A 15337-nucleotide genomic window follows, 5' to 3' on the forward strand; every position below is an offset into this window, starting at 1 on the left:
TAGTTAGCATAACATCTGTCATTGGGAAAATGTTAGAGTCTGTTAGAAAGGATCTAATATCAGAGTATTTAGAAATAAATGATCCAGCAGGGTCAACATGGCTTTATAAAGGGCATATCATGCTTGACAAATTTATTATAGTTATCTGAGGAAGTACCAAACAGGATAGATAAAGGAGCAATCAAAGTTGATGTAACATCCAAAAGGCATTTGATATGGTTCTGCAGATAAGGCTACTTAACACGATGCCAAAGTATTGGGGATAGCATGTTAGCACAGATAAAGGATTGGCTAACGAAGAGAAGGCAGAACAGGGATCAGGGCTAGATCCACAATTACTTACACCATACAGTAATGACTTGGACAAAAGTGAATGTACTATAACCAAATTGGTTGATGACACAAAGAATAGGTGGGAAGACAAGTGGTGAGGATGTGAGAGATTCTATCAAGGGATACAGACAGGTTAAGCCAGTCGACAAAAGAAAATAGAATATAATGTGGGAAAATGTGAGGTAATATCATTTGGCAGGGAGAATGGAAGAGCTGAATGTTATTTTAATGGAGAAAGACTGCAGAGGGCTACAGCACAGAGGGATTCGGGGGTCCTCGTGAATGAATCACAAAAAAGCTAGCATTCAAGTTCAGCGGGATGGAAATATGGAGTACAAATAGAATGTTGCCTTTTATTTCAAATGGAATCATAGAATCCCCTACATGTGGAAGCAGGTCATCTAGCCCAGAGAGTTCACACTGACCCTTGAGGAACATTCTACCCAGACCCCTATCCTCCCCCCGCCACCCCCCCATCCCCCACTCCCCCCAATCCCCCACCACCACCGCCGTCCTTGTATTTCCCATCTTGTCTACACATGCCCGGATACCATGGCTAATCCTCGTAGTCTGCACATCTTTGGATACCATGGCTAATTTACCTAACCTACACATCTTTGGACAGTGGGAGGAAACCAGAGCACCCAGAGGAAACCCACGCAGACATGGGGAGAATGTGCAAACTTTACATGGACCATTGCCCGAGGATGAAATTGAACCCAGGTCCCAGTGCAGTGAGGCAGCAGAGCTAACCACTGAGCCACTGCATTTTTAAAATTGTGAGGTCTTGCTAAAGTTGTCCAAGATACTAGTCAGACTACATCTGGACAACTGTGTGTAGTTTTTGGTCTCCTTATTTAAGGAAAAATATCCTGGTGTATAAAGCAGTTCAGAGAAGTTTCACTGGTTGATCCCAGGTATAGAGGGATTGTTTATGAGCAGGGGTTGAGTTGGTTGGGCTTGTACTCATTGGAGTTTAGAAGAATTAGAGATGACCTTATTGAAACACATAAGATACTAATGTGGGGGCTTGACAAGTTAGATGAGGAAAAGTTGTTTCCTTTTTTTGACTGAGTCTAGGGCCAGCGGACATAACCTCAGAATAAGTGGTCATTCATTGAGGACAGATGAAGAGGATTCTTTCCATCAGAGTGTAGTAAACCTGTGGAATTATTTACCTGAGTAGGCTGTCAAGGCATTAGGAATAATGAAGGCTGAGATATACGAATTTTTCATTAGTAAGGGAATCACCAGTTATGGGGAAAAGGCAGGAACGTGGAGTTGAGAATTATCAGCTCAGCCATGATCCCATTGAAAGGTGGAGTTGCTTCATGGGTCTACCTCTGCTCCTTCATCACATGGTCTAAAAGATTGTGGTTTTGATGCCTTAAAAATAAAAGCAGGCCGATTGTGATGGTTTATTTATAACTATGAGCCTACAAAACAACTTTCTTTCTACTAAACATCTCAGTTCATCGGATTCCATGGTCATGAAGTTCTTTGGAACAAATATACATTTGTGCTCCATTTCTCCTGCTGTTTACTTTTAATGAAAGCAGACAACACTTGACCTAATGTCAACATGATCTTGGTTGAAGAGGGATCTCAAAAAGACAAGGTAAGTAAAACTAAACATCGGTTGTGTCATGATATTCGATTTATTAAGAACACCCAGTTCAAAAACATTTTTTTTAATGTTTATGTAGCTTTTCTTTTAATACTTTGGCTTCTAAACTATTGCCGTTATATACACAAAGCAAAATTTCTGTTGTGTTAAATGGTACACCATGAGAAAATACATATATTTACAAAGTGCAAAAATAAGGCATATATGAATACAGAAAGAATTTAGCCCACAGGATTGGTCAAATGACTCTTTGAGGCAGTTTGATATGGTGGTCATCTTGTATCAATGGGCTGTTGCTCCCTACATTAGTCTTGATTGTCAACGTGAAACACTGTGCTCTAGATGGCTTTTCAGCAAGAATTTGAAAACCTGATCATACTTATTGAAGGCAGGTGCTGCTGTTAAGTTATGAAACAGGTTAAATCTTTCAATATCTAAAAGGATATCCCCTTCGGTCTCATTTCACATGAAATCTTTTGTGGGATGTTTAACTCAAAAGGCAAGCAACACAACTTACACTTGCTTAAGTTCCGGAAGTTGGAAATTATTCATTTATACAAAACATCTTGTAAGTTAACATGCCACCAGGTTATAATCCAACAGGTATAGGTAAAATCACAAGCTTTCAGAGTGTTGCTCCTTTGTCAGGTGAAGGACAATGGAGGAGCACTCTGAAAGCTTGTGATTTTACATAAGTCTGTTGGACTATAACCTGGTGTCGTGTGACTTCTGACTTTGTCCACCCCAGCCCAACATCGGCATCTCCACATCAAGTTAACATGCTGCATCCTGTGCTTGGGGCCACCTAGGTATAAATCTCTTTGGTGTACAGCTGTACTGCATTACAATAGAAGAACACAGATTTCAACAAGCCCTACAACTCTGAATCCTTATGCTCCTAGCCCTTTGTGAGAGGAGCTCTGCAGAGACAAGCACATTAGAGAAAGGCCATTAATGTTACCAGCCTAGGAGCTGTGTAAGGAAAGCCAAAGGTAAAAGGTAAAGGATAGTAGGTAGCAGAAGAATAAAAAAACCTGTCACACTCTGACTTGTCCAATATAATTTTTCAGTATTTACTGCAAACAACTTTGTGAGCATTTTATGATGCCCAGTAAAATTTAATGCACAAAAGGCAACTCTAGATTGTAGTTGTGATTTTTGTACAAATTAGTTGTCCAATAAGAGGCAGGTCCAGTTTCCCTAGCAGCTCAATTCCATTCTTGCACATAAAACCCCATGTAAATCTGTGACTTATCATTAGATTTGAAACCAATGAGCTTATTTTAAATCTTGGCTGTTTTGACCAGAGCAGTTTTGCTACAGATACTGGTCAGGACATAGTGGGGTAGACTTTGGGCTTCTTTTATCCCACGTGATGACTTCAGATTTGATGTGTAAAATATTTAGTGAACAATTTTCCAGATAACAGGTTGGCTATACAGATTTGAAAGCTGGAATTCTGATCACACCTCTTTATCTTGATGCAATAAAAAGTAGCATGCAAGCTGCAATTTTACACAGGCAATATTACCATATTGTGCACTCTAATTGTCAATTCTGATTGGGTGACACTGATAAAATGTGTGCATAGAGGGCATCTAATAAGAGGCAGACTTTACAGGATTAAGGAAGGAAAAGATACCATAGTATGAGCCAATCGATGATGCCCTGATGTACTTCCTATGCACTATCTCTGAAATGGCACAAGCCTCTGGTACGATCAGCCTACACCAGGAAAAGTAATTAACCTTTGGATGGGTGCATAACTTAGTTTCAATTGAAGAACCATCACAAATTATGGACAATGAAGTTCAGTGCCTTTATAAAATTATTGTATATTTTGTGCCTTTTATGAATCAGAGCTGGATTAAGCTGCAACAGGAAGACAAGACATCAAGAATATTGTTGTGGGTACAGTCCCATTGAGGTTTTCTTGCTTGGTTCCAAATGGTTTCACATCCTTTGCTCCTTGAGCTGAGGAACCAAGAAGGGGAGAGCGTGCTTAGTAAGGGATGGTGAGTGACAGTCTTGGCAATGTGATACCTGACTAAGGCTGATCAGCAGTATAACTGAATACTGTCGCTGTTTTACCAGGGATGTGGCTAGGAAGGGCCGGCTTTTTTTCTGATTGGAAGACTGTTCATTCAGCTCAAGTTGGATCTGCAACCAAATACTCAGTTCAGTTGAGTCTGATTTGACTTATGTTGGGAAGCTTAATCATGCTTTTTGCTGGTAAGCTGTTTCAAATTGTTTTTTAATTTAACTTGAGTAGTACCTCTATTAGATTTGGCTTACCATAACCTCTACATAGGCTCTTTGAGCTGAAAGAAAAAGGGACAGGACCTTACAGGGTGAGATAATGCACACCACATCAGAAATAGAAATTACTTATGTGGATTTCTGAATACGTTGGTTTGAAATAATGTAGCTAATATAAATATTTTACTTTAAAGAATCAATTAGTTGTTATGTTTTACTGCCAATTATGATTCCATTCATATTTTTTGAGGTGGCTCAACTCGCTCTTCTTACAACTATTTCTAAACAGTTTCTTTGAATATGTAGGCCTAGAATTTGCAGTAGCAATCACTGTGAAACAATCAGCGTAATTCCACTGAAACTCCCAGCAATTGCAGGGGTCTGCAAGTACACAATAATATGGAAATCCAGAATGTGCTGTCTGCAATAGTTTGCTTCACCAAATGTTGCCATTTTAACTGCAGTCAATGGAAATCCGTTGAATTAACAAGAAATTCCACAGGCTGTTGGCTTCATCGTAAAACCCTTATACCTCATTGAATGTAACTGTGTTTTTAATGGCATCATTTCATAACTAGTGCAACACCAGAATCAGTGCCCTGAAAGACAGTTAGATTTTGGGGAATGTCAATATTTTCCATTCATATAAGCAATTCCTAGTTTATATTTTTCTTTTTGAAGCTTGTATTAGCTTCAATCTCAATTCATCATAATCATTTACTTTGCTTTCAGAAAACTTAACTCATAAAATATTAGGTGTGTTTAACTTCCTAGCCTACTGTGGGAGAATATTTCAACTGTATTGGCTATTTATTTTCTTGTTGACATCATTATAGTTCACACCAAGACATTCCCTGGTGCTAGATTTGAACTGTTGGCTGGAAAGGGAAGACCATGTCACAGACATCACTGGTTCTTGTGGGCAGCTTTCTTTGAAGTCAGTGGGGTATACCCGCCCATATAAGGGACCTCAAAACCCAGACCATAATTTGTCATTTTTGCAGGTTTTTGCATGTATAGTAAATTTGGATGGTCTGATTTTTTACCTACTTTGTTCCATTTGCTGTACAATTTTGATATTTCAGGATCTGGTTTTAATATAATAAAAGGGGTGGAGTGCCACCTTAAAAGAATGTTCTTTTGAAAAACTGATTTGGTCAATATATTTCTAAACCGGAAAAGCATCATAATGTCAATGCGCAAACAAATACATTGTAATGCTGGAGGTGAACGAATTTTGATTCTTGCATTCCTGACTAGGAGATTACAGTGGGAGAACATGTATTCTCAGTATTGCTGCTCAAGCCAAGACATTTCTTGATTTCAAACCTTCACCTGTCTATTTGTTTCTTAGTCTGTCGTCGCTCAGAAGATCAGCTTGCTGGCCTTTCAAATAGTGCAAAGATGTGCAGGTCAGGTGAATTGGCCATGCTAAATTGCCCATAGTATTAGGTGCATTAGTCAGGGTTAAATATAGGGTAGGGGAATGAATTACTCTTCGGAGGGTCAGTGTGGACTTGTTGGGCTGAAGGGCCTGTTTTCATACTGTAGGGAATCTAATTTAAACGCCATGTGCCTCATCCAGTTTACAAGCAACCACTGTCATATCATAGAGTCTCTGCTCACACAAGACAATGTATTAGCATTGGAATGGGATATACTATATGTAGATTAGAATGATCATTTATATCTTTACGGCATTATTGAATCAAAAGGCATTTCAGGAAATATTATTGATTAAGAGGGAGGAGAAATAACAAACTTGGACCGTGAAGTGCTGCTCTTGGGTTGATGTACATTTTAAGATGATTGTTTATCCCTTTCAATCATTCTGATTCCTGTCATCCATTCTTCAAAATGATCTGTACATTTTACTGATTCTTTGAAGGAGGCTGTGCACATCATCAGCAAAGAGGTAAACTAGATAATCATAAGGAATGACAGGTGAAAACATTGTGAATATTAAGTACTCATTAACTGCATAATATCTTTACTTTTAAAAAAAATCCTTTTGAAAATATTGAACCTAATTAGGGTGAATAGGGCAATATGAATTTTATATCAGCCACACAATGACTATAAAGGGGTAACAAGCAAATCCTTTGACAAAGATCTTCCTCAAACTTCACAATACTGACCTGGCCAGGGATTTCTGAATAGTACGTTATTCCAAGCAAGCAATGTGAAGTTCTTTTCATTTAGATATCATTGCAGAAAGGGATAATATAAGATACAAAATAGTATGAAAATACTTTTTTTTTTCTGAGCACTTCCTTGCTTTGAATAAAAATTACCAAAAATAAACTATTTTCTTTACACTAAGACAAGGGTTGATGCAGGTGATGTCTATTTTCAATTCATTATTGTTCCCTTTCAAATTGATGTTTCATTTACTTTTTTGTCAGTTATGGGCCTCAAGATTACTTGTGGAAAATATAAAAAAATAGTTTTGTTGGTCAGTTCCCGAGTTAGTTGTAAAACAATTGCATATAATGCCAAGCCTGATGCTGGCTTGCTACTGTGCAATGAACTCAGGTTTAACATTTTCCTATGCTTGTAGGGAGTCACAACTTCAGTACAAATAATATATTTTTTTACCTTGGTTTTGTTTTCTTTACATATAAAATGATTGCATAAATTGCCACATTTGGCAAATTGATACCCTTTTTGGGGGTGTGGGCACAGGGGAGGAACAGGGATTGACATGTTGCTTCATCAAATATCAAACATTACCTCTTTCCTCCAACACCCTCAAACACTACCAACTCTATTAAAAAGCATCTGTAATGCAAAGCAATATGCTGCACAGTTTCATAAACTTAATAATTTTTGAAAATACTACCAAACATCTGCATGGAATGGCTTCTAACAATTTAACACCTAAAAAAAGTCTAAAACAAGGCAAACAGTGACAACTCCTCTACTGTTAACTGTGCAAAGTGAACCATAACATATTCACAATACAAATAATCAAATACTTGCATAAAGTAGTGTGATCTTGCAAATGCAGTTCAGAAAAGACGCCAGTATTGTAATACTTTTCAATATTCGGGATAGCAAATATTGCTTGTCTAGTAAAGAATTCTTTTCTCGATAAAAGTTATAAAAAGTCTTGCAAAAGATAAGGGCAAATGTAGACTATGTACAAAAGGTATAATGCAGATTGTGTGCACAAGGCCAGAATGAGAGTTGGCCAATATTCTCAGTCCTTTTAGACCTTTCCTGCCAATTCAGTCGGATTTAGACGTAGACTCTTTGGCAATGGATTTTATGTTCACTTTGCTTCCAGTAAAACATGGTGAACGCAGTTTATAAAGCTTTTAACTCTTTCAGTAACCTGGATATTATTACATGCAACAACCATATAATCATCTTACGGTTGATCAATTGGATCATTTCATTAACTTTACCTTTGCCAGCATGACTTCTTTGACTGGTATACCTTAGCAGTATACTTGCATTTTACTTAACACCCCAATTCGAATGATGCCAAATGTACTTATAGTTTGTAGCCCACTCAGCCTATTACCATTGTAAATTTATGGTTGTGTTTAAGTTCAGGTCTGTAACATCCAGGAAGTCTGCGGAGAAGATACTTGGTGTGGTGGAGCCAGCAGGTCCAAAACCGGCTGCTGAGCTAGGTGGTGTGAGATCCAACCAGTCCATGTTCTCTAAGGGAGTTTCTGTAAGACCTAGGTTCATAACATGGGCATGTGTGGGAGAAGGGGACATCTGGGTATCCATCGGTGACAGGGGATTCTCCAGGATATCTCGCGTGTTCAGCATGTCCTCTCGGGAGTTACCAGAAAAGCCCTCAGCCACGTTGTCTAGCTGGGAATCTTCACTGCCAATTTTCAGCAGTGCAAGATCGCTGCCGCGATTCAAAGAACTGCGGGAATTCATCAGGGCTTGTAGCTGACTGTCGCTGTTGCTGGTGCAATGGTCAAACGATAGCTGGGGAGGAGACATATGGCTAAAAGGACTTGATGAAGTCCTAGGCACAGATACAGTGGAAGTTCCTGATGATACTGTGATTTGAGGCAGTGATTTCTGAGCACAGTGATGATCATTTTTTGCATTAGGTGGCATTTCTGAAAAGGAGACAAGTTATAATAAGAAAATACACCAATAAAATAAGGTTATTACTGATAGGAAAATATGAATCAGGAATGATAAGAAAATCAGAAAATTTGTTATTTTAGAAGAATGCTTTTGAGAGGGGCTGAAACTTCATACATAGTTGATTTTGTAAATAAACTTGAATATTAGATGGGCTACAACAGTTTCAAAGATTCACTGTTGAAATAAAATATGTTTCTTAAATAGCATGTACAATGCCTACAATTAGATAATTTCTCATGCCTTTATTCACACACAGAGCAGAATTTAATACAGGCAGTGAATGGGTGAAGGTGGGGTAAATCCACTGCTGGAGAGCTGGTGAAAACCCAGGGTGGGAAACATGATTGTGTTAAGTGCTAGTCAGTGATGGGCATTCCCTGGGATCAAGAGACACAGAGGCATAAATCCCATCCCTGATACCTGTCAGCAATGCACTCACCAGAGGTTCACGATCAGGATCAGTGAAAGGCCCAGGATGTAGGTGGCCATGGGGGTTTTGGGGAGGGGTGGGGTGTAGAATGGGGCATATGAGGAGGGAGTCACTGGCAAGGGGCCAGGGTGGTGTGAAGAAAGGGCAGAAAGGTAGTTATCTGATCCTCTCCTTCATTCCTCCCTGATGTCCCCATCGTTTATTGAATAATGGATCTAAGGACTTTACAGATCCTGCAAATAAACATGCCAGAGTTTGTTTTCCACACTTTTCTGATGGTGACTGCCCTGCCTGTCACCAACAGTGAGGGGGACTGGGTACTTTAAGGGTGTCAGTTGTGCTGGGCAGGAAGGCTGACTACGAACCTTGAGGGGCCCCAAACACCACCATCCCAACTGCAAAAGGCCCACCCCAGGGAAGGGCGTTAAACTTCAGCCATGACTGAGCATGATTGTAGTTTTTCATGATTGGCATAGACCAGAGTATAACTTAGCCTGTGCTTTTCAAGACATTATCTGATCCATTTTGTGGATGGGTGCACAGGCATAACCTGCCAAAGTTTAATTAGAAGTTAGTTGTTACAGAAAGTTGTGTAGATTGACAGTTGCCCATAACTCTTCATGGCAGGTCATTTAATCTTAAAATCCTGTAAGCAGAGAAGATGGCCATTCAGTCCATCGAGGCAATGCAGCACCTATGATCTCCAATTCGTTTGATTTCTCTGCTGTTTCCCCAAAGATGAATAATTGTTTTTATTTCTTGTTACGTAGCCAAATTTCTTTGTGTGGTCAGAAAAATCAGCCGAAAATTACTGTTTAACCCTTTAACATGTTGTCTTAAAAGTGAGATGAATGGGCACTGGATGCTAGAATCTCTATGTAGATAAATAAATGCTTTGATAACATTATCATGGAAATAAATAAATGCTCAATGAGTACAAGATAATTTGTAATTGCTTGATCTTTCAATCTTTCAGTCTGATCAGATTTCTTTACGGGTACTTTTGATAACATGCGCCACTCTTGAGAATGTCTGCTAATGTGCTGCCAAGGAAATATTGCATACCATACTCATCTTTGTTTTAAATTAAGTTAAAGGAAGAAAAATTAATGATACCAGTTGCCTAATATCCAATTAGAAGCCATTAGCTTTTTTTAAAAAATGAGCAATAGTGAACTTTGAAAAGATAAATTTGCCAGATTTTACAAAGGAAGAGAGAGAGAGCTTATGCTCAGTGACTGAATAATTTTAGAGTATCCATTATCAAGGTAACAATTCTCACCTCCACTCTCAATCAGCACGTCCAATAGATCGTCCATCTGGCTTCTAGACATTTGCTGCAGATATACAAGATTAAACTACATAAAGTAAGTCTCAACCAAAATGTATGTTTATAAACAATCGGCTGACTGCCACATATTGACCAGAATATAGATCTGATCTGTCCATTTTAAACAAGATTCATGGTCACACAACTTAATAGAAACCAAGAAACTAAGGCTGCACAATTTACAAACCTTATAGAGCAACACTAAAGTACACAATAATCTAAAAGTAGTTTAAACAAAACTTTCATGTTATCACATGTATATTTTGAATGTTATAATTTTCATTTTACACATTTATAACTGACAAGTAAAATGTCAGTAGAAAAATCAATAGGGTTTTCAAAATGCTGTTCTCAAAAACTGGGATAGTATCCTGGAACTGCTGCTAAGAAATGTCTATTAAAAGCAGCATGAAAATAATTAAAAGAATCAATAACAGTAAGCTATAATTACATAACTATGCCTGCTACAGAATGAGTTGATACATGTACCATCCATTTAATGGATAGGTAAATGTAGTTCATTGTCACATGAAATCTGTAGTTTGTATTTCATTTAAATAAAACAAGTTCAGCTTCCTACAAGCAAATGCTCAAACTACCTCATGATAATCTTTCATTATTTCTTACCTGTTTCACTGCATCTTCATAAGAAGGAGGTTGTTTGATCTTGTTAAGGGTTGAGTTTGAACTACAGAATGGAGTAGTATTGATGACAAACTTTTGGCCAAGTTGATTTGCAGAGTTAGGAGCATTCATCTAAATAAACAGACCCAACAGAAACATACTAAGATTATTAACGAGTACTAACAGGTCCTTCTATCTAAAAAAAAAATTAGTTGAACTTATTTATTAGTGGAGACATACCACATAGCAGCCAAACAGATTACCCAAGGAGGGACTTGTCTGTAGCACTTCAATCAGATATCTATTTCACCAAGTAGTGATTTGTCTCTCTATTATGCTGCTTATTCACTTATTGCCTGGATGCTAAATTCACAAATTCCTCAAATTTCTGAAAGTCATATTTCCAGCAAATCAAGTATTGGACAAAAGAAGAGTTTAAGGGTTCATCTTGTTTAGTTCAACTTTACACAACTGGTTTAAAAAAAACAAATTCTAGATAAAAATGGAGGATTGCAGCTTTGCTACTATATTTTTGCATTGTCATTTTAGCTTTAGGGAAATGTGCAAATAATGAGAGTAAATCTGGAGTTTTAAACTGCTTTAAGACAGAACAGAAGGTAAGAAGAGTGATTGCAGATGGTGGGATGCGTGTAGTTGACTGGAGGTGGTATGGGAGGAGGTGGTTGGAATGATGGAAGTATGGGGGTGTTTCTTTGTGATTGAGATTACAATATGGTGATTTCTGATTTCTCGGGGTTGACACAGCAGCATGAATGATTACAGGGAATTGAGTTCCCCACAAGAAATATACAAGTGGTAGATGCACACTTGATGGGATGTCTTGTCAAATTCCAGTCTATGATGAATGCTGGTGCATTGTCTAGCATTGATGCATGAAAAATATACCAATTTACAGCTGACAAAGGAAATTCCATGCAATCCATTGCAGCTTCTCATTAGTATTCACAATGTCCCTCTAATATCTATCTCCTCAAATAAGAGAACAGATATCATTATTGTGAATTTTAACATGTCAAATGCATTGGTCTTAAAATTGCATGGTCATGAATAGTGTGTTAAGATTGGAGGGTAGCTATTTCCACCTCTACAGTGTGTTATAATCCCAGTTGTTGTTAGTATTGAAAGTTGGATGCTAGATTGAAAATAGGCTTGCTTGATTCTAAGGTAAGTCGGTTTTTCACTCGGTGTTTATCTCACTTCTCTTCCACATCTCTTTTTGGCATGCCCACCATGAAGAATTCCTGCTCCTCTCTCCAACAGGATTTCCATTTCAAGCTTTTTTTCTTGTTCACCATCATTAATTTCTCCTGTGGCTCCTGAGGTTTGACAAGGTACTTACTAAAACTTGTTTTGTTCCTCTATGACTGCCTCTGGCTCGGACTCATCCCATGTGGATCCTAACTGAAGTTCCATCCTTTGTGATTTGAATCTATCCAGCATCATGGGTAACTCCGTGATGTTCAGTTGCTCTTGCTGCATCCTGAGATCCACACTCAGTGCCCTGCATTTTCAAATGTTTACTCTCGACGTCCCTCTCCATCAGTATAACATCTGTCCTGACCTTCCACTCTCTGATCCTGAACGTTTTGTCCTCAGCATAGATCAGAGGTTTATCCCTTTGCACTCCAACCTTAATAAATATCAGGCACGACATGCTGCTGAACTGTGCTGTATGACTCTATGACTCTTCTTCTGTTGCCTTCGCCTCTGTATCCACTTCTTTGAACAAGAGTCCTCTCCCTGTCCCACAGACCCCTTCACCCACCTCCAACACTCTTCATCCACCTGGACCGCTCCCTATTGGTCACCACAACTTCTCTGCCCTCTCACCCATTCCAACTTATACCCCCATGGACTGACTGCACTCTGTGCTGTCTAATCCAATCCTGTTATTAAGCCTGCTGAAAAGGGTGGTGCTGTTGTTGTCTGGTGGGCTGACCTCTACATTGCAGAGGCTGAGCTCCAGCTCTCAGATGCCTCCTCCTATATCCCTGTGGACCATGACTCCACCATGGCACATCACAGTGTCCACAATGGTCACTAACCTCATTTCATCTGGCGGTCTCCCCACTCCCACTCCTCCCACTGCCTCCAAAGTCTTCCAACAGGTCGCTTCTACCTCCTTTATAAAATCCACAAACAGGAATGCCCAGGCAGGCCCACTGTTTCTACTTGCTCCTGCCCCACAGAACTAATCTCTTTCTACTCGACTCAGTTTTTCTCAGCTTGTCCAGATCCTTCCCAGTTACATCTGTAATCCCTCTGACGTTTCATGTCAGCTTCGAATTTTCAGCTTGAGGGCTCCAGCTGCCTCCTCTTTAACATGGACGTGCAACCCCTTTCCACATCCATCCCCCCATCAGGATAGTCTCTGGGCTCTACGGTTCTTCCTGGAAAATAGGCCTGATCCATGACTACCCTCCTCTAACTGACCGAGCTTGTCCTCACTCTGAACAACGTCTCCTTTGGCTCCTCTCACTTTCTTCAGGTCAAAGACGTGGCCATGGGTACCTGCATGGGCCCCAGTTAAGCCTGTCTCTTTGTGGGCTGCATGGAACATTCCTTATTCCAGTCCTACTCTGGCCCCTAACCACTATTCTTTCTCCGGTATATTGATGATATCATCGGTGCTACTTCCTTCTGTCATCCTGAATTGGAAAAGTTTACCAATTTCGCTTCCAAATTCCACCCGCTCTCACCTTCTCCTGACTCTTCCCTTCCCTTTCTTGACACCTCAGTTTCCATTTCTGGGGATAAGCTGGACACCAATATCCACTACATACCCAGTGACTCCAACAGTTACCTTAATTATATATCTTCACACCCTACTTCCTGTAAAGTCATTGTTCCATTCTCCCAGTTCTTGTGTCTCCGTTGCTTCTGTCCTGATGATGCTAACTTCGCCAAGGAGGCCTCTGAAGTTTCCCAGCTGAGATTCCCCAGCACTGTAGTTGACAGAGCCCTCAGCTGGGTCTGACCCATCTCTTGCACTTCTGCCCTCACCCCCTCTCTTTCCTCCTGCAACAGTGATAAGTTCCCCCTTGTCTTCACCTACTGTCCCACCAGCATCCACAATGAGAGTATCATTAGCCACCATTTCTACTACCTCCAGCAGGATGACACCACCCAACAGATATTCCCTTCCCTCTCCTATCAGCCTTCCACAGGAACCGTTCCTGATCTACTCTTCTTCACTCCCAGCATACCCCCACAGCCTCATGGCACCTTCCTCTGCAACCGTGGAATGGTGTAACACTTGCCCGTGTACTTACACCCTCCTCAGTATCCAAAAGCTCAAACACACCTTCCAGGTGAAGCAATGCTTTACCTGCACTTCACTCAACCTGGTCTACTGCCATTTGCTACTCACACTGTGGTCTCCTCTACATTGGGGAAACAAAGCGTAGACTGGCCGCTTTACAGAAACCTACGTTCAGTCTGCAAAAAGGACTCTGAGATTCCAGCTGTCTGCCACTTCAACACATCGCCTTATTCCATGGCCAACATCTCCATCTCAGGTTTGCTGCCGTGCTCCAGTGAAGCTCTACACATGCTGAAGCAAAAGCACCTCATTTTTCGCCTGGGAACTCTACAGCCTTCTGGACTCAATATTGAGTTCAACAATTTTAGGGCTTGAGCCACCTTCTACCATGTCTTTACCCCAACCCGGATGGTCTGCTATTACACACTACCCATTGTTAGCCACTAACTGTCCACATTAGCAGCCATTCATTCTCCTAGGCTGACTGTTATCCACTCCCTTGTCCAACTATTCTTCTCTCTCTCTCTCTTTGGGCTCTATTTCCACTCATGGTTTACACCTCACCCTATCTTCTGCATAAAAGCAAACTTTTTCACAGCTAACTTCAGATCTGAGGAATGCTCACTGGACCCAAAAATTTAACTCTGATTTCTCTCTGCACATGCTGCCAGACCTGCTGAGATTTTCCAGCAACTCCTGTTTTTGTTGCTTGATCCTAACTTTGTTTTTATTAAAACTGTGGAGGCCAGGTACTGAACACATGCACAAGAGACTGTCACAGTGTACTTTTAGCAAAAAGAATAAAATATATTTTAAAAAAGAGATGTGTTAACTATATTATGTGAGGCAAAATAAAAGGTTGAAAAAACTCATTACAGACATCAGAAAATAAATCCAATTAACTTTTTTTAAAACTCATTCATAGGATGATGGTGTCATAGCCAGGCCAGTACCTATTGTCTATCCCTAATCAACCAGAGGTCAGTTTAGAACATAGAACAGTACAGCACAGAACAGACCCTTCAGCCCACGATGTTGTGCTGACCACTGATCCTCATGTATGCACCCTCAACTTTCTGCGACCATATGCATGTCCAGTAGTCTCTTAAATGTCCCCAATGACCTTGCTTCCACAACTGCTGCTGGCAACGCATTCCATGCTCTCACAACTCTCTGAGTAAAGAACCCGCCTCTGACATCCCCTCTATACTTTCCTCCAACCAGTTTAAAACTATGACTCCTGTGTTAGTCATTTCTGCCCTAGGAAATAGTCTCTGGCTATCGACTCTATCTATGCCTCTCATTATCTTGTATACCTCAATTAGGTCC

General features: G+C 40.0%; 1 protein-coding gene across 12 annotated transcripts in view; it reads right to left on the reverse strand.

The window, feature by feature from the left end:
- Nucleotides 1-5708: 5708 nt before the first annotated feature.
- The window catches only part of LOC122562032 (myocardin-like), a 662438-nt gene continuing 652809 nt past the window's right edge, over nucleotides 5709-15337 (reverse strand). For 11 of the 12 annotated variants that reach the window (XM_043714469.1, XM_043714471.1, XM_043714465.1 and 8 more), the window contains 3 exons: nucleotides 10729-10857; nucleotides 10054-10129; nucleotides 5709-8310 (listed from right to left, as the gene is read on the reverse strand). In XM_043714469.1, coding sequence (XP_043570404.1) covers nucleotides 7745-8310; nucleotides 10054-10129; nucleotides 10729-10857 — 771 coding nt within the window. In that variant the 3' untranslated portion in view covers nucleotides 5709-7744. The remainder of the gene's footprint in view (nucleotides 8311-10053; nucleotides 10130-10728; nucleotides 10858-15337) is intronic. The other variant, XM_043714463.1, reaches the window with a different exon arrangement.

This window comes from Chiloscyllium plagiosum, chromosome 24 (assembly GCF_004010195.1).
Source record: "Chiloscyllium plagiosum isolate BGI_BamShark_2017 chromosome 24, ASM401019v2, whole genome shotgun sequence".
In the NCBI taxonomy this organism is placed as follows: Eukaryota; Metazoa; Chordata; class Chondrichthyes; order Orectolobiformes; family Hemiscylliidae; genus Chiloscyllium; species Chiloscyllium plagiosum.